General features: G+C 45.5%; 1 protein-coding gene across 1 annotated transcript in view; it reads left to right on the top strand.

Annotated features, from left to right (window-relative positions):
• Nucleotides 1-3,856: 3,856 nt before the first annotated feature.
• LOC120060582 (calpain-15-like) overlaps nucleotides 3,857-21,905 on the top strand; it is a 40,088-nt gene continuing 22,039 nt past the window's right edge. Inside the window, exons 1-2 of the mRNA XM_039009954.1 lie at nucleotides 3,857-5,509; nucleotides 19,526-19,734. Coding sequence (XP_038865882.1) covers nucleotides 3,857-5,509; nucleotides 19,526-19,734 — 1,862 coding nt within the window. The remainder of the gene's footprint in view (nucleotides 5,510-19,525; nucleotides 19,735-21,905) is intronic.

Here is a 21,905-nt window from a genome sequence, read left to right on the forward strand (position 1 = left end):
AAAAGTGCAAGGTTGCCAATATTTTTGGCCACGACTGTGTATGTATATATTGTGAAAGGGCCGTACCTATTCACTGACGAAATCCTAGGCGGGACAGCACGAAATGAGACGCAGAGACGTGACTCTGCGTCTCTGAAAGAATAGACTCCGGCTCATCACTCCTCCCCCTCTGCCCCTTCAGTCAGGTACAAAAATCAGTCAATTGGCCTCAGGTGAGCTCATCAGTAGTGGCTGTACTGCGGCCCACATCCAGGGGAGGGCGCAGTCGGACCACCTGATCTGGCTGATCCCTCACAATTCCCTCACAATATATATAATATACAGTACCAGTTATTTGTGTGAAGACATCAAAACTATGAAATAACACATGGAATCATGTAGTAACCAAAAGTGTTAAACAAATCAAAATATATTTGAGATTCTTCAAAGTAGCCACCCTTTGTATTGACAGCTTTGCACACTCTTGGCGTTCTCTCAACCAGCTTCATAAGGAATGCTTTTCCAGCAGTCTTAAGGAATTCCCACATATGCTGAGCACTTGGCTGCTTTCTCATCACTCTGCGGTCCAACTCATTACAAACCATCCCAATTGGGTTGAGGTTGGGTGATTCTGGAGGACAGGTCATCTGTGGTAGCCGTGTTGGCTAAGTGTGCCTTAAATTCTAAATAAATCATAGACAGTGTCACCAGCAAAGCACCATCACACCTCCTCCTCCATGCTTCACGGTGGGAACCACACATGCAGAGATCATCCGTTCACCTGCTCTGCGTCTCACAAAGACGCAGCGATTGGAACCAAAACTCGCAAATTTGGACTCATCAGACCAAATGACAGATTTTCACCGGTCTAATGTCCTTTGCTCGTGTTTCTTGGCCCAAGCAAGTCTCTTCTTATTATTGATGTAGTGGTTTCTTTGCAGCAATTCGACCATGAAGGCCTGATTTCACGCAGTCTCCTCTGAACTGTTGATGTGTCTGTTACTTGAACTCTGTGAAGAATTTATTTGGGCTGCAATCTGAGGTGAAGTTAACTCTAATGAACTTATCCTCTGCAGCAGAGGTAACTCTGGGTCTTCCTTTCCTGTGGCGGTCCTCATGAGAGCCAGTTTCATCATAGCACTTGATGGGGGTTTTTGCGACTGCACTTGAAGAAACTTCCAGTTATTGAAATGTTCCAGATTGACTGACCTTCATGTCTTAAATTAATGATGGACTGTTGTTTCTCTTTGCTTATTTGAGTTGTACTTGTCATAATATGGACTTGATCTTTTACCAAATAGGGCTGTCTTCTATATACCACCCCAACTTTGTCACAACACAACTGATTGGCTCAAACGCATTAAGGTATGAAATTCCACAAATGTACTTTTAACAAGGCACACCTGTTAATTTAAATGCATTCTATGTGACTACCTCATGAAGCTGGTTGAGAGAATGCCAAGAGTGTGCAAAGCTGTCATCAAGGCAAAGGGTGGCTATTTGAAGAATCTCAAATATAAAATACATTTTTATTTGTTTAGCACTTTTGGTTTACTACATGATTCCATATGTGTTATTTCATAGTGTTGATGTCTTAGCTATTATTCTACAATGTAGAAAATTGTACAAACAAAGAAAAACCCTTGAATGAGTAGGTGTTCTAAAACTTTTGACAGGTAGTGTAGCTCAATGCTATTTTGTAAGATGCAGGTGGTGGTATCACAACATGTCAGTCAGATGTTCAATGGCAGGCGACAGTAGCTCATTATTGGCTCTTTTTATACCTGCTGTATCGCTCTCTTTCTCTCTCAATCTCACACACACATACACAGCAAGACAGCAGCATTTGCACTCCTCCCTCTTGTCACTCCTCCTCTCTCACCTCCTCCGCAGATCAACGTGACCCTTCACTTCACCTCTGGGACCCATGGCTAGAACAGAAGTAGAGAGATATGTCTTGGTCTATTAAAGGACCTCTTCGGTTGTAGCTGTGTTCTTGCCTGAAAGGGTTTAATGGAGTTGAACTAAGGGCAATTAGCTGGCCGGGACACATGGTGCTCCAGTGGAGCAGTGGGACTTACCCGGGCCAGTCCAATCGCCGTCAATCTTAGAGAGAAGGCTTCTCATATTCCCGCACTACGTAGAAGCACACAGCACAAGGCATAAGGAATATAGACTCACAATGCTTTTCAAAAGAGCGCACCGAATCATATTAAAAGGGAGATACACACCTCTTAGGATGTAGTCAGTTCTGCTCCATATGCCTTTACAATGAACGGAACGGACATACTCTGTTATTTATCTACCACCACTCTTAAAAATAGGCTATGTTTCATCAGAAATGCGAAAGAATGTAGAATCCAGTCAATTCTACGACACTTTTACACGGACAAAGCCCGAGATGGATGTATTTCCTACTGTGTAGCACCACTGTAACACACGTTGAAATTGTATAACGCTCTATTATTAATAGTGACAGATGTACCCTGGCTAGCGATTGCCGGAGTCGGTGCTAGTGGTGCTAGCTCGTAGCACCTGATCCATTTCCCTCCCCATGTCCGTGTTCACACATGAGTGCTTTGATTGACGATGACATTTATGGGCTCCGGCTCGAACAACACCCCGTGTCGAGTGTCCCCAGGGGCATCCCGGTCCCTCGCCTCCATCAGCCTGGCACACTCTAGAGTTGGTCAACCGCGCCAGTCCCCTAGGACTGTATGAACACATCTAGTTAGAACAAATCCTAGTTAAAAACACATCCTAGTTTGAACACATCCTAGCTAGATTTTTTGTTGTTGAAACACACACTTCCTGTTCCTAGTTGGAACACACACTTCCTGTTCCTAGTTGGAACACACACTTCCTGTTCCTAGATGGAACACACACTTCCTGTTCCTAGTTGGAACACACACTTCCTGTTCCTAGATGGAACACACACTTCCTGTTCCTAGATGGAACACACACTTCCTGTTCCTAGATGGAACACACACTTCCTGTTCCTAGATGGAACACACACTTCCTGTTCCTAGATGGAACACACACTTCCTGTTCCTAGATGGAACACACACTTCCTGTTCCTAGATGGAACACACACTTCCTGTTCCTAGATGGAACACACACTTCCTGTTCCTAGATGGAACACACACTTCCTGTTCCTAGTTGGAACACACACTTCCTGTTCCTAGTTGGAACACACACTTCCTGTTCCTAGTTGGAACACACACTTCCTGTTCCTAGTTGGAACACATCCTAGTTAGAACACATGCTAGTTATTCTAGTTTTGAAAATCAGCACTTTCTTTCAGAATAGGCCTAAACACACCAGGAAGGCCAAAGCCCCAATCCAAGATGGGAACACAACCGTCAGTGCCTATTTAAATAAATGTAGTGCTTTGATTCTAACTCACTCTATTTGGCCCTCCCCTTCTGTCTTCTCCATTAGAATTGGCCAGAGGGAGGATGATAGAAGGGGTTAGATTAGAAGGTCCCGGTGTTTCTCCATTCCAATAAGTGTCAGTCAGGTGGATGGTTGTGAGAGGGTTTGTATATGGTTGTGAGAGGATTCACTCTGTGTTCTCCTGCAACAGAAGCAGCAGCTTCTTCTGCTGTTTCTGTCTCTGTCTGGCTCCTTTCATCACAGGGGCATTGTGTATGGATTTACTGACCTCAATGCCCCCAGGAGGGAGATTTGATTCCACTGCACTGGCTAATCTCTGTCTCCTCTCTCTTCCCCTCTTTATCTCTCTCTCGCGCTCTCTCTCTCTCGCTACTCTCTCTTCTTTTTTCTACTACTTATCTCAAATCTTCTTTTTACCGTCTGCTCCTTATATCTCTCCCCCCCCCCACCTTCATACAGCCACTCTCACTCCCCGGGCTCCATGGCGGCGGCGGTGCAAGGCAGCGAATGGTCTTGCGGCCGATGCACCTTCCTGAACGCGGGGGCGGCGCCGCGCTGCTCCATCTGTGAGGCGCCTCGCCAGAAGCCTGACCTAAACCAGATCCTGAGGCTGAGCAGCACCGAAGAGCAGCAACGCTGGGCCTGCCCCCGCTGCACCCTCAACAACCCCCAGGGCTCCGGCGCCTGCACCATCTGTGGCTTTGGACCCTCGCCAAGCACCCCCACACCGACCACAACCATGGCCACCATCGCCAATGGCCTCGTGCCGCCGGAGACTCCCACGCCTGTCATGACTCCCACGGTTCTCCTGGAGCCCCGCGGGCAGCAGCCGTCCAAGGAGGAGGCTCTGAGGAGGTCAGAGAGCAACGGGGAGGTGGGGGGCCCGGGTGGACCCGAGGGGCAGCAACACCAACACTTGGGCTGGGCGTGCCCGCGATGCACACTTCATAATACTCCTGTTGCACTGTCGTGTTCGGCCTGCGGGGGACCAAGGAAACTGTCGCTGCCCAAGATCCCCCCTGAGGCGTTGGTGGTGCCCGAAGTGCGCACGCCCGTGCTAGGGTTTCCCGTCCACGTGGCCCCTGTCCCCCCGCTCCTCATTGACTTGACGGATGACTCACCCACTGCAGCCGCCCCCTGCGAACCCCAGGAGCCCCCCCACAGCCACTTGCCCCCACCGCCACGCTCCTCCCCTTTCACGCCCTTCTCCTCTCTCCAGAACAACCCGGTGCCCCGCAGCAGGAGAGAGGTGCCCCCACCGGGGCGTCCGCCCAATCCTAACCCCAATGCCCCAAGCCCAACTTCTCCCTCCACGGCCTGCGTGCTGCCCCAGCACTGCCCTGCCCTCTGCCCTGCCAAGCCCAAGCACGCCCAGCCCCAGGAGCCCTCCTTCCCCAACAAGCGCCACAGCATCCTGGAGGAAGATGACGGCACCCACCCCCTTCCTTATCACACCTCCCACACCCCCGTCACATCGCCACCCACCTGGAAGTGCCATGGATGCTCCCTGCCCAACCTGAGCGACTCGTCCAAGTGCGAGGCATGCCACTCGTCGCGGGCCGGCGCCGACCTCATCGACCTGGTGGGCTGCGAGTCGGTGCGCTTCACGCCAGCAAACCCCTCCAGTCCGGACTCCAGCACCTGGGCCTGCTCCAAGTGTACCCTACGCAACCCCACCGGGATGACCAAGTGCTCGGCCTGCTGCTCCTCCAAACTGCACGGCTTCCAGGAGCCTAGTTCTCACTGCTGCCCGCACTGCAGGCTCACCGGCCCCTGCTACTGCTCCTCAGCCTCCTCCACATTGTCTTCTGGACACAAAGCCAGAAAACAGGCCCGGGTCTACCCCTCGCCCTCGGCCACCAACACCTCCTCCTCTTCTCCCTCATCCTCGTCCTTCTCTTCCTCGTGCACACTGCTGCAGGAGAAGCAGTGGGGCTGTCCGGCGTGTACGCTGCTCAACGACACCAAATCGAAGAACTGCGCGGCATGCCACACGCCTCAGCAGTACCTGACACTGCGCAAGGTGGCCAAGCCGCTTAGGAGGAGGGAGAGCATGCACGTGGAGGCGAGACGGCGCAACGACGAGGGCGAAGCCAAGGAACTCTGGGAGAACATCACTACCTTCTGTCGAGAGGTAAGCCATCTGGAAACATGACGTTGGGAAATTGATTGTGTTTATGATTTTCAAAAGCTAATCGTTTTCTTACTAAAGAGCATGGGTCAAGACAACTGACATAATACGCTAGCAACTTAAATCAGTTTCCAAGTACAGAACACCATTATTTACCTGCTGGGTGGTGCCTGGTAGCCATTTTGTTTCTTAAGAGCTCACCACTGACACATCAGCATCTCTTTCAATGGAGATGAATAGTCAAGAAGCTTCCCAAACAGCATGTTTCATTGTGCCATGAAGAGTGAATCCGTTAGGGTTGTTTTACATGCGTCACACTGCAACACTGAAATGCCATACAGCACAGGGTTTTTTCTGGATGGAAAAGGGGCTTAGGTGGTAGGCGTGACAGTAATTAAGTAACGAGCCTTGGCTTGTGCGAGCCGGAACAGCTCACAGTGCAGGAGCCTATCTCCTTTTTCTGTGAGCGTGAGGCAGGTCGATGTACATGTACAGAGAATTTAGCAGTTTTAAAGATAGTTTCCTGCAATTATTATTTGCATTTTTCCATGGATAATGCTGTGTTCTTTTGCTCAAACATAGTAACAAAATGAATACTGCTAAATGAATTGTTTTTGGCATTTTCAATTATCCCTAAGTGTTTTGCTTTTATTATAGTGATTGTTAGTTCTCAAAGGTTATATCATTACAAAATATATAGGTCCATTATCTTTTCTACATACTTTATATCTGGTTTTACTCATTTAAGTTTACACTGAAAGCGTTTTTCCACACAGAAAATAAAAACTACCAGTCGTTTTCAATCTTTAGTTCACGCAATGAGACGTGAATCATCATTTATATTTTTTAACTTAGGCGACCCGAAAAAACGCTTAGGCGGCTCGCCTAAGGATTACAATGGCAGAGAAATACTAATACCCCGGCTTCTTTACCATGCTTCCAGCGATCAACCCGCTACTGCGATCAGCCTCATTTTTAAAGATGCTACCAAGAGACCCTTATAGGCTGCTGATGCTGTTGTTGTTGTTTCTGTTTGCGCTCGTCTGCTCGTTAGTACATTTCTAAGGGGGAACTGGGTTCTCTGTTTATCCCAAATAATCCCTCCCGTCAGAGGGAAGTCATTCTGAAACCAGAGGAAAGCTCCAAGTCAGATGAGCTTGCTCGTCTCATAATGGATTCCAATTATTTGTTGTTTGTCCTAAAAATGCTCCAAAGGGAAGGTGTTCTGTTTGTCGATGAGGAAGTTACTCGCAAGCCCAGAGTCTTGTGTGGATCATATTTATTGTTGCAATAAGTGCATATAAGCTACCGCTGCAACAACATAACATTGCGATGAGGGGGTTATAAAGCCCATAAAGGATCTGTCGATCACGTCCAGGCTGGTGTTTAAGTGAGCTACCCAAATGTAAGCCCATTTAGCCTAATTTAGTCAGACTTCATCTGTGTCCTGTTACTGATGTTGACCTAAGTTAGCGTAGCACTTACCTACACTGTCCTAACTTCCTAGACCTGTGCTAGAGTGAAGTTTCCCCTAGGTCAGCATCTAGGGGCAACTTCAACCTATTACACCATGCTGCCCCTGGTACACTTTCTGATCCGCATAAGACTTTATGTCTCTCTGACTCTACTTTCTCTCACATAGACACTACCAGTCGGTTTCAGTCTTCAATTCACACAAGGAAACATAAATCATAATTAGTTTTTAATTTGGAGGTGAGGTTTTTAGAATGGTGAGATGGTCGCATGCAAGTCAACATTGGTCAGTTCAATTGCATTTCAATTTCAATTTGTCTAACTAAACTTTGATATAACATGTTTAATGAACTATTACAGGAGGATTGACCGTTTATCAAGGGGTCAACATAAATGTCATTCTGGAAAAATGAATCAAGGTATTTTCTTAAATGGAGAAAACCTAATTACAACCTAATCTCCAGATTAAAATATCCTAATGTAGATTGGCGTCCCTTTTCCCCACCACCCATTGTTAAATATACTGAGGGGTTCTGATTTCTTAAACGTTGAAATCATGAAATCTACTTATTCATTTCACTGAGGGAGAAAGGGTAATGTGTAACGTTTACATTATGTCAGGATGTGTTATTGTTAGCCATCGGGGATCCTATGGGAGGAGAAGAGACACAGTCTGGTACAAGTCACCATGACAGCCCGTGAGTTGGGGAGGAGTGAGGAATTCGGGCAGAGGTCAGGTTAGATGAAGTGAGGAAGAACATATATCACTAATGTTCTGGATAGCAACAAAGGGGTATTGGCCGTTCAGATGTGTAAGGAGGGGCTCAGCACATGAGAAAGGGTTAAATATCAGTGAGTGTGTGAATATGTTCTTTGTCTGTTCAGATGTTTGATCCTTTGGGGGAATTAACTTTTATAGTGTCCGTCAATTGTCTTACTCTGTTATTTAGAACCTAACAATACTGAGCAAAAATATAAATGCAACACGCAACAATTTCAATGATTTTACTGAATTACAGTTCATATGAGGAAATCAGTCAGTTGAAATCAATTCATTAGGCCCAAAACAATGGATTTCACATGACGGGGTAAACAGATGTTGGTCACAGATACCTTTTAAAAAACGTAGGGGGAGGCCTCCCAGGTGGCGCAGCGGTCTAAGGCACTAAGGTGTCATTACAAACCCGGGTTTGATCCCAGGCTGTGTCACAACCGGCCGTGACACAGCGGGAGTCCCTTAGGGCGGCGCACACTTGGCCCAGTGTCGTCCGGGTTAGGGGAGGGTTTGGCCGGGGGGCTTTACTTGGCTCATCGTGCTCTAGCGACTCCTTGTGGTGGGCCGGGTGCCCGCAGGCTGACAGCGGTCGTCAGTTGAACGGTGTTTCATCCAACACATTGGTGCAGCTGGCTTCCGAGTTAAGTGGGCGGGTGTTAAGCAGCGTGGTTTGGTGGGTCATGTTTCGGACCATGCATTACTCGACGTTCGCCTCTCCCGAGCCCATTGGGCAGTTGCAGCGATGAGACGTCGAAATTGGGAGAGAAAGGCGGTAAAACATTTTTTATAAAGGCAGGGGTGAACCAGTCAAAGAACCAGTCAGTATCTTGTGTGACTAAATCCGACCAATCAAAGTGCTTATGCACGAGCACTGACCCAAAACGACTCGTTGGGCCTTTTAGTATACTGAACAAAAATATAAATGCAACATGTAAAGTGTTGGTCTCATGTTTCATGAGCTGAAATAAAATATCCAAGTAATCCATACTCACAAAAAGCTTATTTCTCTCAAATGATGTAAACAAATGTACAAATTTGTTTACATCCCTGTTAGTGAGCATTTCTCCTTTGCCAAGATCATCCATCTGACAGGTGTGGCATATCAAGAAGCTGATTAAACAGCATGGTCATTACACAGATGCACCTTGTGCTGGGGGACATTAAAAGGCATCTCTAAGATGTGCAGTTTTATAACACAACACAATGCCACAGATGTCTCAAGTTTTGAGGGAGTGTGCAATTGGCATTCTGACTGCAGGAATGTCCACCAGAGCTATTGCCAGAGATTTTAATTTTAATTTCTCTACCATAAGCCACCTCCAACGTTGTTTTAGAGAATGTGGCAGTGCCTCCAACTAGACTCACACCCGCAGACCACATGTAACCACGTCAGCCCAGGACCTCCACCTGTGGAATCGTCTGAGACCAGTCACCCGGACAACTAATGAAACTGTTGGTTTGCACAACCAAAGAATTTCTTTACAAACTGTCAGAAACCGTCTCAAGGAAGCTCATCTGTGTGGTCGTTGTCCTCACCAGGGTCTTGACCTGACTGCAGTTTGGCTTTGTAACCAACTTCAGTGGGCAAAAGCTCACCTTCGATGGCCACTGGCACACTGGAGGAGTTTGCTCTTCACGGATGAATCCCGGTTACAACTCTACCGGGAAGATGACAGACGTATGGCGTCGTGTGGGCGAGTGGTTTGCTGATGTCAACATTGTAAACAGAGTGCCCCATTGTGGCAGTGGGGTTATGGTATGAGCAGGCATAAGCTACGGACAACGAACACAATTGCATTTTATCGATGGCAATTTGAATGCACAGAGATCCCGTGACAAGATCCTGAGGCCCATTGTCGTGCCATTCATCCGCCGCCATCACCTCATGTTTCAGCATGATAATGCACGGCCCCATGTCACAAGGATCTGTACACAATTCCTGGAAGCTGAAAATGTACCAGTTCTTCCATGGCCTGCATACTCACCAGATTAGCTGGATCGACATGTACAGCAGCGTGTACCAGTTCCCGCCAATATCCAGCAACTTCTATGCCCTATTTTTTTAAAGTATCTTTCTAGGGAGTTTTTCCTCGCCACCATGCTTCTGCACCTGCATTGCTTGCTGTTTGGGGTTTTAGGCTGGGTTTCTGTACAGCACTTTGTGACATCAACTGATGTAAGAAGGGCTTTATAAATACATTTGATTGATTGATCTGTGACCAACAGATGCATATCTGTATTCCCAGTCATCTGAAATTCATAGATTAGGGCCTAATGATTTTTTTCAATTGACTGATATCCTTATATGAACTGTAACTCAGTAAAGTCATTGAAATTGTTCCATGTTGCATTTATATTTATGTTCAGTGTAATTGATTGCAGCCATTTTTTTAATGTATAGGATTCATAATTTTCAATAAATATAGTACCTAACACATGATTTGGCACAATTTTTTTTTAACAATAAGTTAGACACGAGGAATCCAAAGAAATGGTAAAAAGCGACCCACCGACCCCCACACCCCACGCCAAACCCACCCCAACAACGAGTATATAGTATCTATTCTCTGTCTGACCACTAGATGGTGCTGTTCCTGCAATTAGGTGATTTATTTTAAATAATCAAATACAAAATATCATATTGGTTTAAGCAGTCTATGAACAAGGTATGACAGCAATCCATGCTTTGGTTTTGTTGTCCACTTTTTCAAATACACACATTTTAGGATTTGTTGCACAAATCCAATGCAAGTCAATGGAACCTATATTAGCATTTTGACACTTCATGTCCAAACCTGTCCTAAAGAAGTGGTATTGGAACTTTTTCAGTGGGCACCCCATTTTTTTCCTCCTGAATTTCTGGGGACCCGATTTTTATTTATTTTTTTCTCCTATAATTTCTCGCAACCCCACGCAAAATCTAATGACAAACTTAATTTTCAAATCAATAAATAACCTTCAATTCATTGCAACCAATAAATACATTTACTCAATAAAATTGTATTTTTCAAATGATCTTTCTCAAACTTTTGTATATTGTCCCATACAATATATACAAATTTTTTTTTGGGGGGGGGGGGGGTCGGGGAGACGACTTTGAATACCACTGTCCTAAAGTTTTTTTTTTTTTAAGTATTGTTACTTATCGATGATTTGGATGTGAAGCGTGAAAATACGAATATAGGTTCCATCTTTGGATGGGTTGCTGTCATACCTGGTCCATAAACTGCTTACAGGCTAAGGAAACCAATTTGGCATTTTGTAATTTGGGTGAACTATCCCTTGAAACTTGAGGGGAGGGTGAGATCATAAAAAAATAATAGCAGGAACAGCCCCATCTAGTAGTCAGAACCTGGTAATATCAGGATGTAAACTCAGCTAGAAAAGAAACGTCCCTTTTTCAGAACCCTGTCTTTCAAAGATAATTCATAAAAATCCAAATAACTTCACAGATCTTCATTGTAAAGGGTTTAAACACTGTTGCCCATGCTTGTTCAGTGAACCATAAACAATTAATGAACATGCACCTGTGGAACAGTCGTTACGACACTAACCGCTTACAGACGGTAGGCAATTAAGGTCACAGTTATGAAAACTTAGGACACTAAAGAGGCCTTTCTACTGACTCTGAAAAACACCAAAAGAAAGATGCCCAGGGTCCCGGCTCATCTGCGTGAACATGCCTTAGGCATGCTGCAAGGAGGCATGAGTACTGCAGATGTGGCCGGGGCAATAAATTGCAATGTCCGTACTGTGAGACGCCTTAGACAGCGCTACAGGGAGACAGGACGGACAGCTCATCGTCCTCTAAGTGGCAGAATACGTGTAACACCTGCACAGGATCGGTACATCCGGACATCACACCTGCAGGACAGGTACAGGATGGCAACAACAACTGCCTGAGTTACACCAGGAACGCACAATCCCTCCATCAGTGCTCAGACTGTCCGCAATAGGCTGAGAGAGGCTGGACTGAGGGCTTGTAGGCCTGTTGTAAGGCAGATCCTCACCAGACATCACCGGCAACAACGTCGCCTATGGGCACAAACCCAGTTTAATGTCCCGAGACTGAAGAGAATATAAAAGTAAAATGGCCTCTTTGTAATTATTGATTTTGCTTAACTGTCCTATTGGAAACGTGTCCTGTGAATCCTAGTGTACTGTTTTTGTCACCCATGCCCTTTTATGTATATAATTTTCAATATGGACCAGACTGGACCAGACAGGACTGGCAAAAAGTGTTATTCACTGACGAGTCGCAGTTTTGTCTCACCAGGGGTGATGGTCGGATTCGCGTTTATTGTCAAAGGAATGAACGTTACACCGAGGCCTGTACTCTGGAGTGGGATCGATTTGGAGGTGGAGGGTTCGTCATGGTCTGGGGTGGTGTGTCACAGCATCATCGGACTGAGCTTGTTGTCATTGCAGTCAATCTCAAATCTGGCAAATCTGGTGCAGTCCATGAGGAGGAGATGCACTGCAGTACTTAATGCAGCTGGTGGCGTCACCAGATACTGACTGTAACTTTTGATTTTGACCCCCCCCTTTGTTCCGGGACACATTATTCCATTTCGGTTAGTCACATGTCTGTGGAACATGTTCAGTTCATGTCTCAGTTGTTGAATCTTGTTATGTTCATACAAATATTTACACATGTTAAGTTTGCTGAAAATAAACGCAGTTGACAGTGAGAGGACGTTTCTTGTTTTGCTGAGTTTAGGATGGCACATAAACCTATCAACTTCGATGACTAATTTCTTTGAACAGGAGGGAAAAAAACAACACCAAATTCACTGAGAATACATTACATAGCATGAAAAAACTAAACTCAGAGCCGCAGCTTCATACTCTTTGTCAGAGAACTGGTTTTGGGGTCCATATGTGGCTTTTGACCATTTCTGTGGATGTCTTACTCACTAACCACGTTTCCATCCAGAAACACTGTGTAAAAAAAAAAATACAAAAATCAAGACACCTGTGATGGAAACAGGACTTTTGATACAATTTTATAAATGCTGACAGATAATTTTTTGGTTTGACATGGTGGGATCTTTTTGTGTTGGTAAAATGTATTGCGCAAGAAATGATTGTGGAAACACATTTATGCACAAATATTGATATAATAACCATCATATCAAAGTAAACTTGGAGTCCCGCGACGATATGGTGTGTGATCCTCCCACTATGACTCGGGAAAACCATACAGTTTATTGCAGTGTTTATTAGGCTACAAATGAAATAACTTATGAACTTCACAGGGTGGTGAAAGTGCACAGTGATCTTGATGCTCCTTTCCAATACATATTGAGTGTCTGATCCTGGTGACATGATGATCGATACTTAAAATGCAGATTTTAGAATATTCACATGATAATATGTCGCCATTTCGATGGAAACCTAGCTAGTGTTAAAAATAAAAAAAAGTTTGCTCCAAGTCAATTGTCAGGTACTATATTAAATGAATCCTATGAATTAAAATGCCCAATTTGTGTGCGATCATTTAGCTTAATTACTCAGCTCAAATTATATTTCAACAAAATAATGTTTCAGGAATGCTAATCTTATATATTTCCAACTACAGAAAGGACTTCAGAACAATCTGAGATGGTAGGTGTCATGGCTGATGAAATGACATGGAACGACCCCCACAAAAGAGGGGGAGAGGGAAGATGGCAGCATCTGTTACTAGCTCACTTTTTAACTTTTTACCAAATCAAATCAAATGGTATTGGTCACATACACATGGTTAGCAGATGTTAATGCGAGTGTAGCGAAATGCTTGTGCTTCTAATTCCGACAGTGCAGTAATTTATAACAAGTAATCTAACAATTCCACAGCAACTACCTTATACACACAAATGTAAAGGGAAGGAATAAGAATATGTACATGTAAATATATGGCTGAGCGATGGCCGAGCGGCATAGGCGAGATGCAATAGATGGTATGAAATACAGTATATACATATGAGATGAGTAATGTAAGATATGTAAACATTATTGAAGTGGCATTATTTAAAGTGGCTAGTGATCCATTTCTATAAGTGGGCAATGATTTGAGTCCGTATGTAGGCAGCAGCCTCTCTGTGTTAGTGATGGCTGTTTAACAGTCTAATGGCCTTGAGATAGAAGCTGTTTTTCAGTCTCTCGGTCCCAGCTTTGATGCACCTGTACTGACCCCAACTTCTGGATGGTAGCGGGGTGAACAGGCAGTGGCTCGGGTGGTTGTTGTCCTTGATGATCTTTTTGGCCTTCCTGTGATATCGGGTGCTGTAGGTGTCCTGGAGGGCAGGTAGTTTGCCCCCGGTGATGCGTTGTGCAGACCGCACCACCCTCTGGAGAGCCTTGCTCTTGAGAGCGGTGCAGTTGCCTTACCAGGCGGTGATACAGCCCGACAGGATGCTCTCGATTGTGCATCTGTAAAAGTTTGTGAGGGTTTTAGGTGACAAGCCAAATTTCTTCAGCCTCCTGAGGTTGAAGAGGTGCTGTTGCGCCTTCTTCACCACACTGTCTGTGTGGGTGGACCATTTCAGTTTGTCTGTGAAGTGTACGCCGAGGAGCTTAAAACTTTCCTCCTTCTCCACTAATGTTCCGTCTGTGGATGGGGGGGTGCTCCCTCTGTTTTTTCCTGAAGTCCATAATCATCTCCTTTGTTGACGTTGAGTGAGAGGTTGTTTTCCTGACACCACACTCCGAGTGCCCTCATCTCCTCCCTGTAGGCTGTCTCGTCGTTGTTGGTAATCAAGCCCACTACCTTTGTGTCGTCTGCAAACTTGACGATTGAGTTGGAGGCGTGCATGGCCACGCAGTAATGGGTGAAAAGAGAGTACAGGAGGGGGCTGTCGACATCGTTAAATCGGCATTGAAAAAAGCCACAGAATTCCATCATGAATGCGGCATGAAGTGTTTACAAGTTTACCTAGGCCTAAATCGTCATGGGGGGGGATTGAAACTGCAACATAGTCGCTCACACATTTCATTCCATGTGGAGGGTATCGTGTTCATCATGGCAAAACGTTGGCTCGACCTTGCATTATTCATGTCAAATGCTACTCTGTGAGTTGCAGGTTCACCTTTGGAAGCGTGTGTGGGAAGCAGGCTATAGAGGAAGGATGTTAGAGAGATCCTCTCTTCCTCTGGAACAATTAGGCTAAATGTACAGTTGAAGTCGGACGTTACCATACACTTAGGTTGGAGTCATTAAAACTCATTTTTCAACCACTCCACAAATGTATCGTTAACAAACTATAGTTTTGGCAAGTCGGTTAGGACATCTACTTTGTGCATGACACAAGTCATTTTTCCAACAATTGTTTACAGACAGATTATTTCATTTATAATTCACTGTATCACAATTCCAGTGGGTCAGAAGTTTACATACACTAAGTTGACTGTGCCTTTAAACAGCTTGGAAAATTCCAGAAAATGATGTCATGGCTTTAGAAGCTTCTGATAGGCTAATTGGCATAATTTGAGTCAATTGGAGGTGTACCTGTGGATGTATATCAAGGCCTACCTTCAAAATCAGTGCCTCTTTGCTTGACATCATGCGACAATCTAAAGAAATCAGCCAAGACCTCAAAATAAAAATTGTAGACCTCCACAAGTCTGGTTCATCCTTGGGAGCAATTTCCAAATGCCTGAAGGTACCACGTTCATCTGTACAAACAATAGTACGTAAGTATAAACACCATGGGACCACGCAGCTGTCATACCGCTCAGGAAGGAGAAGCGTTCTGTCTCCTAGAGATGAACGTACTTTGGTGCGAAAAGTGCAAATCAATCCCAGAACAACAGCAAAGGACCTTGTGAAGATGCTGGAGGAAACAGGTACAAAAGTATCTATATCCACAGTAAAACAAGTCTTATATCGACATAACCTGAAAGGCCACTCTGCAAGGAAGAAGCCACTGCTCCAAAACCGCCATAAAAAAGCCAGACTACAGTTTGCAACTGCACATGGGGACAAAGATTGTACTTTTTGGAGAAATGTCCTCTGATGAAACAAAAATAAAACTGTTTGGCCATATTGACCATCGTTATGTTTGGAGGGAAAAGGGGGAGGCTTACAAGCTGAAGGACACCATCCCAACCGTGAAGCACAGGGGTGGCAGCATCATGTTGTGAGCGTGCTTTGCTGCAGGAGGGACTGGTGCACTTCAGAAAATACATGGCATCATGAGGAGGGAAAATTATGTGGACATATTGAAGCAACATCTCAAGACATCAGTCAGGAGGTTAAAGCTTGGTCGCAAATGGGTCTTCCAACTGGACAATGACCCCAAGCATACTTCCAAAGCTGTGGCAAAATGGCACAGCAAATGGCACAAGGACAACAAAGTCAAGGTATTGGAGTGGCCATCACAAAGCCCTGACCTCAAACCTATAGAACGTTTGTGGGCAGAACTGAAAAAAGCGTGTGCGAGGAAGGAGGCCTACAAACCTGACTCAGTTACACCGGCTCTGTCAGGAGGAATGGGCCAAAATTCACCCAACTTATTGTGAAAAGCTTGTGGAAGTCTACCCGACATGTTTGACCCAAGTTAAACAATTTAAAGGCAATGCTACCAAGTACTAATTGAGTATATGTAAACTTCTGACCAACTGGGAATGTGATGAAAGAAATAAAAGCTGAAATTAATCATTCTCTCTACTATTATTCTGACATTCACATTCTTAGGATCACCACTTTATTTTAACTGACCTAAGACAGGGAATTTTTACTAGGATTAAATGTCAGGAATTGTGAAAAACTGAGTTTAAATGTATTTGGCTAAGGTGTATGTAAACTTCCGACTTAAACTGTAATCCTTCATATGTTCTTTCTCATCCCTCACTTCCAATATCATAACCCTCCTCTTCCTCCTCTCACTTCTATTCTCCCGTGCACCATAACTCCCCCCCCCCCCCCCTTTCCTCTGTGGCTGTGGCACTACCCATGTGCACACGCAAGGTGAACACGGGCCATTCTATTTTTAGAAACGGGGGAGTAGAGTAACAGCAATTATCCACTTCCCTAAAGCGAATGTAATCAGCGGGGAGCATCGAGCGGCACATCTCAGTTTATGGAGGGTGAAGTCGGCTAAGCACACTCTGTCCCCCCCCCATGCAGTGCATCTATCTCCCCTGGGGTGCGTCATGACTGCCTCAGCCTAACACAAGATGATAAAATACTTCCTCCGGTATATAGACGATAGGGCTACCACTCAGAAGTTGGCATGCACAGAGCGCCACAGGCCACTCCAAAGCCACTCTATAGATACAGGATGTAGCGGTTCGTCTTGGATTTCCTGACGTGGTCTTGTGTCCTTCTTGGTCAAAGAGAAGAGAGCTTCGATGAGTACAATGCTGTGGAGGCATATCTCCTGTCTAGCCATTCCAGTCACAGACAAGGAGATCAAGATCGGAAGCTATATGAGAGTGCAGCAAAGATGGTGTTGAGATAGATTGTCCTTAAACTAAGGCAACAATCCACATAGACAATATCCCTCCATGGTCTTCCACTTGAGGTTTTAAGCAATAAAGAAATAGCCCCAAGTGTGCCCATCCACTGTACAATTTAATACAGAGGAACGACACTGATGCAGGTTGGCAGTCTCTCTAACCTGTAAAGCCCTGTGTGGTGAAAACATTGTTTCTCGGCTACCACCAACAACTTTTGGAGCGTGCAGAGTAAACTGAACATATGAATTGTTTCCTGTTAACAACATCATATGTTCCTCTTGTCCCTTCTGTTTTCCATGAAATAGCCCAGGCTTTATAACAGCACAATTCACACAGTAGGCATACATGTGGATTTGAACTGAAAGCAACAGCGACAAGGCGCACCACCACTTTCCACTTGGACAAATTTCAACCGTCACACGATTTAACTGGTCATAGCGGCTCGTGTTTTACAATAAGCCACTGTAAATGACGCCGGTTATCGGTGCTCTTTTTATGTGATGGCGGTGTGCCACTGTCACGTCGGCTCAATAGCCATCCGTCGCTACTGTTACCACGATCAATAGGTTGGCTGTAGCGTCGAACTGGGTTGCAGTGAGTGCCAGTCACTCCCCCTCTGCATTCAAACGTCCCAGTACTGATTCAGGTTTCTATAGAGACTCAGACAGCTGGAGTGCTGTTTGCTTTGTTAGCCGGAATAGTCTAGCCATGAACTGTGAGTGCTCTCAGGCATTGGCCCAGCCTTGAGAATTACCCAACACAGTTCTATTGGAGACAGTCAGGCAGTCCAGCACTGTGTTACGCTGTGGCCCTCACAACAGGCCTCAGACAGCTGGACCTGGCGAGAATAGGTGAAGGGACACTAACGCTGCATGTGACTGCTTGTGTCTTGTCTGTCTGGCTTGCTTGCTGTGGCAGTCTGTCCTATTTCTTACACGGGTCATGATGACTCGTGTTCTTCGTCCTCGTTTTGCCTTTGATTTCGACGTGTGCAGAAAGTGAACACGCTCCTCATACATGTTTATCCAATTTCTTATACCCTACCGTCTCTGTGAGGTCCGGAGCTGTCGGCGAGTGGTGTTTGGAACTAAAGTACAAAAGGCCTCTCTATTTGCAGGTCTGTAGGGCCAAAGCTGAAAGCTCTCCCAACTGCTGTGAAGCAAAGAAAACTTTATCGGTTGCTGGCTAAGCCCAACAACAAACAAGGCGGTGTATACCTCTGAACTACAGAGCCACTGAGCCACTGAGTCACTGACAGCCCCCGGGGGGGCTAAATCTGCTGGAGCATGATGGGAAATGGGGACAGGGGCCAAAGTGCTGCTGCCGATGTCTGGCACAGTGTCGAGGGCGACAGAAGTGGCTTTTGTGTTGGGCGACGAATGAATTTCCCTCCACCGACTGTGCAACGCCGGGGGTGCTTACAGTACTTTCCACTGGTTCAGGATACGGGATCCAACTGCTGCCACCAGTGAGCAGAGGAAATAGGATAGACTAGTCTTTGTATGTGTCCTCTCGGGTTTGTCGAGCAGGGTTTTGGCAGTGACATAGTGTGACACACAGGGTGTGTACTGTAGGTCAGTTAGCCAAAAATGCAAACTGTTATGTTGAACAGGGATCCCTTACGTTTATGTTGAAGTAGACATTTTTGGTGTGTTTCAGCGAAGCAATGTTTAGCCCGAGTGAGCGCTTGAAAGTTCTTCACGGGGAGCGCGGGTCCGTGTTTCGAAGCGTCACGGTGTAGTTCAGTGTGCCGTCTTGTTGATCTCGGGAGATGCGTTTTGATATATGATAGCACAGCACATTCCATGCAGCGTGTGCGTCTTTATGTGTGTGCAGCAGGGGGAGGCTCCTTTAGCCACATGAACACTCAGTGCTGGTGGTTGTCTTTGTGCTTGTCTCAGCATCCTGTGACTCCTGCAGTGGCCTGCAGGGCTCCAAATTAATCATCATTCGTTTAACACAGACATCAGACAGAAAACTGTAGGCTAGGGGCTGTAATGGCTTATAGGCCTAACCTTAGATCCCTGATAGTGTCATGTTTAGGCTATTTGACGTGTTGTTAGTTCACACATACTGTATTTCCAATATATTGTGGGATTTCCAGAGTGCAGCCAACATACACGGTTTCTCTCAGTGTGGTGACTTAGTCTTGTCTCGACTAGTCTTGATGCCAGTATGATGTTACCCTTGTTCAGCCTTCTCCTCTCCAAGCAAATGTTTCATGCCAGGGCAGTAACTTACTTCATCAGACACTACTGATCTTTGAGTGTTTCTCAGCTGGACTGTTATGAATCCTCTGTCTCAGAGTTTTATATCTCTCGTTCTTTTAGAACGTGGTGAACTTCGTGGACGACAGCTTCCCCCCAGGCCCGTGTTCCGTGGGCTTCCCCGAGGGTGACAGCGTCCAGCAGCGAATCAAAAAGTGGCTCCGCCCCCACGAGATCAACTGCAACAACTTCAAGGACCGGGGTGTCAAATGGTCCGTCTTCCGCACCCCGCGGCCTTCGGACATCCTGCAAGGCCTGCTGGGAAACTGTTGGTGAGTTGTCGTCACTGAACATGTACAGTGTCTTAGTATCTGTAGCTCAGCTATGTGTGCGTGCGTCCGCGTGCACGTGTCTGTGTGGGTACCAAACAGTGTACAATCTACCTTAAGCAGCGTGTGTTCATGCTTGTGTGTCTGTGGCTTGTGTGTAGAAGTGTATCCACGTGGCATGCGTGTTCAGTGTGCCTGCTGTGCTTCTTGGACACCGTGTTTGTCTCAGTCCTCCCTGGGCTATTCCTAATGTGTTTCTGAATGAATAAACCAACTCCACTCTGCATATGAGAGGTGATCTCTCATCGCTTGTCTTAAAGGTCAGGGGGAATAACAGCAAGAATGAACAAGCACATTGGTGGCCCGTGTAGTTTATCATTGAGCAGTGACTATAGATGTACTCTCTGGGCCTAAAGCAGATAGAGAAGGTGGGAGGGGGGGAGAGAGATGTAAAGAGGGAGAGGGAGAGGGGGAGTTTAACCCTCTAGAGTCTAAGCCGGGGGGGAATTGTTTTAAGATGGGCATTCCAAGGATCATTTGATTTAAAATTTTAAGACCCTAAGGTCTGCCCTATATCTGAGATACAGTATAAGAAAGATCAGGAAACATTTTTTTTGTTTGTTTTACATGTATTTGTCCCCTTATTTTAGGCACTAACTATCTCCATAAATACTTCCATAATTTTTTTAAATTGGTACCGGGGACCTTCAGGTGAGTCTTGTGTGTGTGTCCTAGTGAAAAACGGAGAGCAAAACCATGGTGTTCATGAGAGTCTCAGCGAGAGTGGTCACAATAGTTTGTAGGCTACACCGTTCGGACGCTACAGACATTTTTGTGAGAAGACCGAATTTCGGGATGTGTCATTGTCTGACTAACACCCCTCTAGCTCTGCCACCTTTCACCGCATATGCAAAAAAACACATCTATATCAAATCAAAGTTTATTTGTCACGTGCGCCGAATACAACAGGACCTTACAGTGAACTGCTTACTGACAGGCTCTAACCAACAGTGCAAAACAGGTATTAGATGAACAATAGGTAAGTAAAGAAATAAAAGCAACAGTAAAAAGACAGTGAAAAATAACAGCAGCGAAGCTATATACAGTAGCGATGTTATAAAAGTAGCGAGGCTACATACAGACACCGGTCAGTCGGGCTGATTGAGGTAGTATGTACATGAATGTATAGTTAAAGTGACTATGCATATATGATAAACAGAGAGTAGCAGTAACGTAAAAGAGGGGGTGGTGGGTGGCGGGACACAATGCAGATAGGGTAGCCCGGTTAGCCAATATGCAGGAGCACTGGTTGGTCGGGCCAATTGAGGTAGTATATACATGAATGTATAGTTACAGTGACTATGCATACAGTGGGGAGAACAATTATTTGATACACTGCCGATTTTGCAGGTTTTCCTACTTACAAGGCATGTAGAGGTCTGTACTTCTTATCATAGGTACACTTCAACTGTGAGAGACGGAATCTAAAACAAAAATCCAGAAAATCACATTGTATGATTTTTAAGTAATTAATTTGCATTTTATTGCATGACATAAGTATTTGATCACCTACCAACCAGTAAGAATTCCGGCTCTCACAGACCTGTTAGTTTTTCTTTAAGAAGCCCTCCTGTTCTCCACTAATTACCTGTATTAACTGCACCTGTTTGAACTCGTTACCTGTATAAAAGACACCTGTCCACACACTCAATCAAACAGACTCCAACCGCTCCACAATGGCCAAGACCAGAGAGCTGTGTAAGGACATCAGGGATAAAATTGTAGACCTGCACAAGGCTGGGATGGGCTACAGGACAATAGGCAAGCAGCTTGGTGAGAAGGCAACAACTGTTGGCGCAATTATTAGAAAATGGAAGAAGGTCAAGATGACGGTCAATCACCTTCTAGTTTGTTGGTGATGTGGACACCAAGGAACTTGAAGCTCTCAACCTGCTCCACTACAGCCCCGTCAATGAGAATGGGGGCATGCTCGGTCCTCCTTTTCCAGTAGTCCATAATCATCTCTTTAGTCTTGGTTACGTTGAGGGATAGGTTGTTATTCTGGCACCACATGGTCAGGTCTCTGACCTCCTCCCTATAGGCTGTCTCGTCATTGTCTGTGATCAGGCCTACCACTGTTGTGTCGTCTGCAAACTTAATGATGGTGTTGGAGT

The sequence above is a fragment of the Salvelinus namaycush genome, chromosome 16 (assembly GCF_016432855.1).
Source record: "Salvelinus namaycush isolate Seneca chromosome 16, SaNama_1.0, whole genome shotgun sequence".
In the NCBI taxonomy this organism is placed as follows: Eukaryota; Metazoa; Chordata; class Actinopteri; order Salmoniformes; family Salmonidae; genus Salvelinus; species Salvelinus namaycush.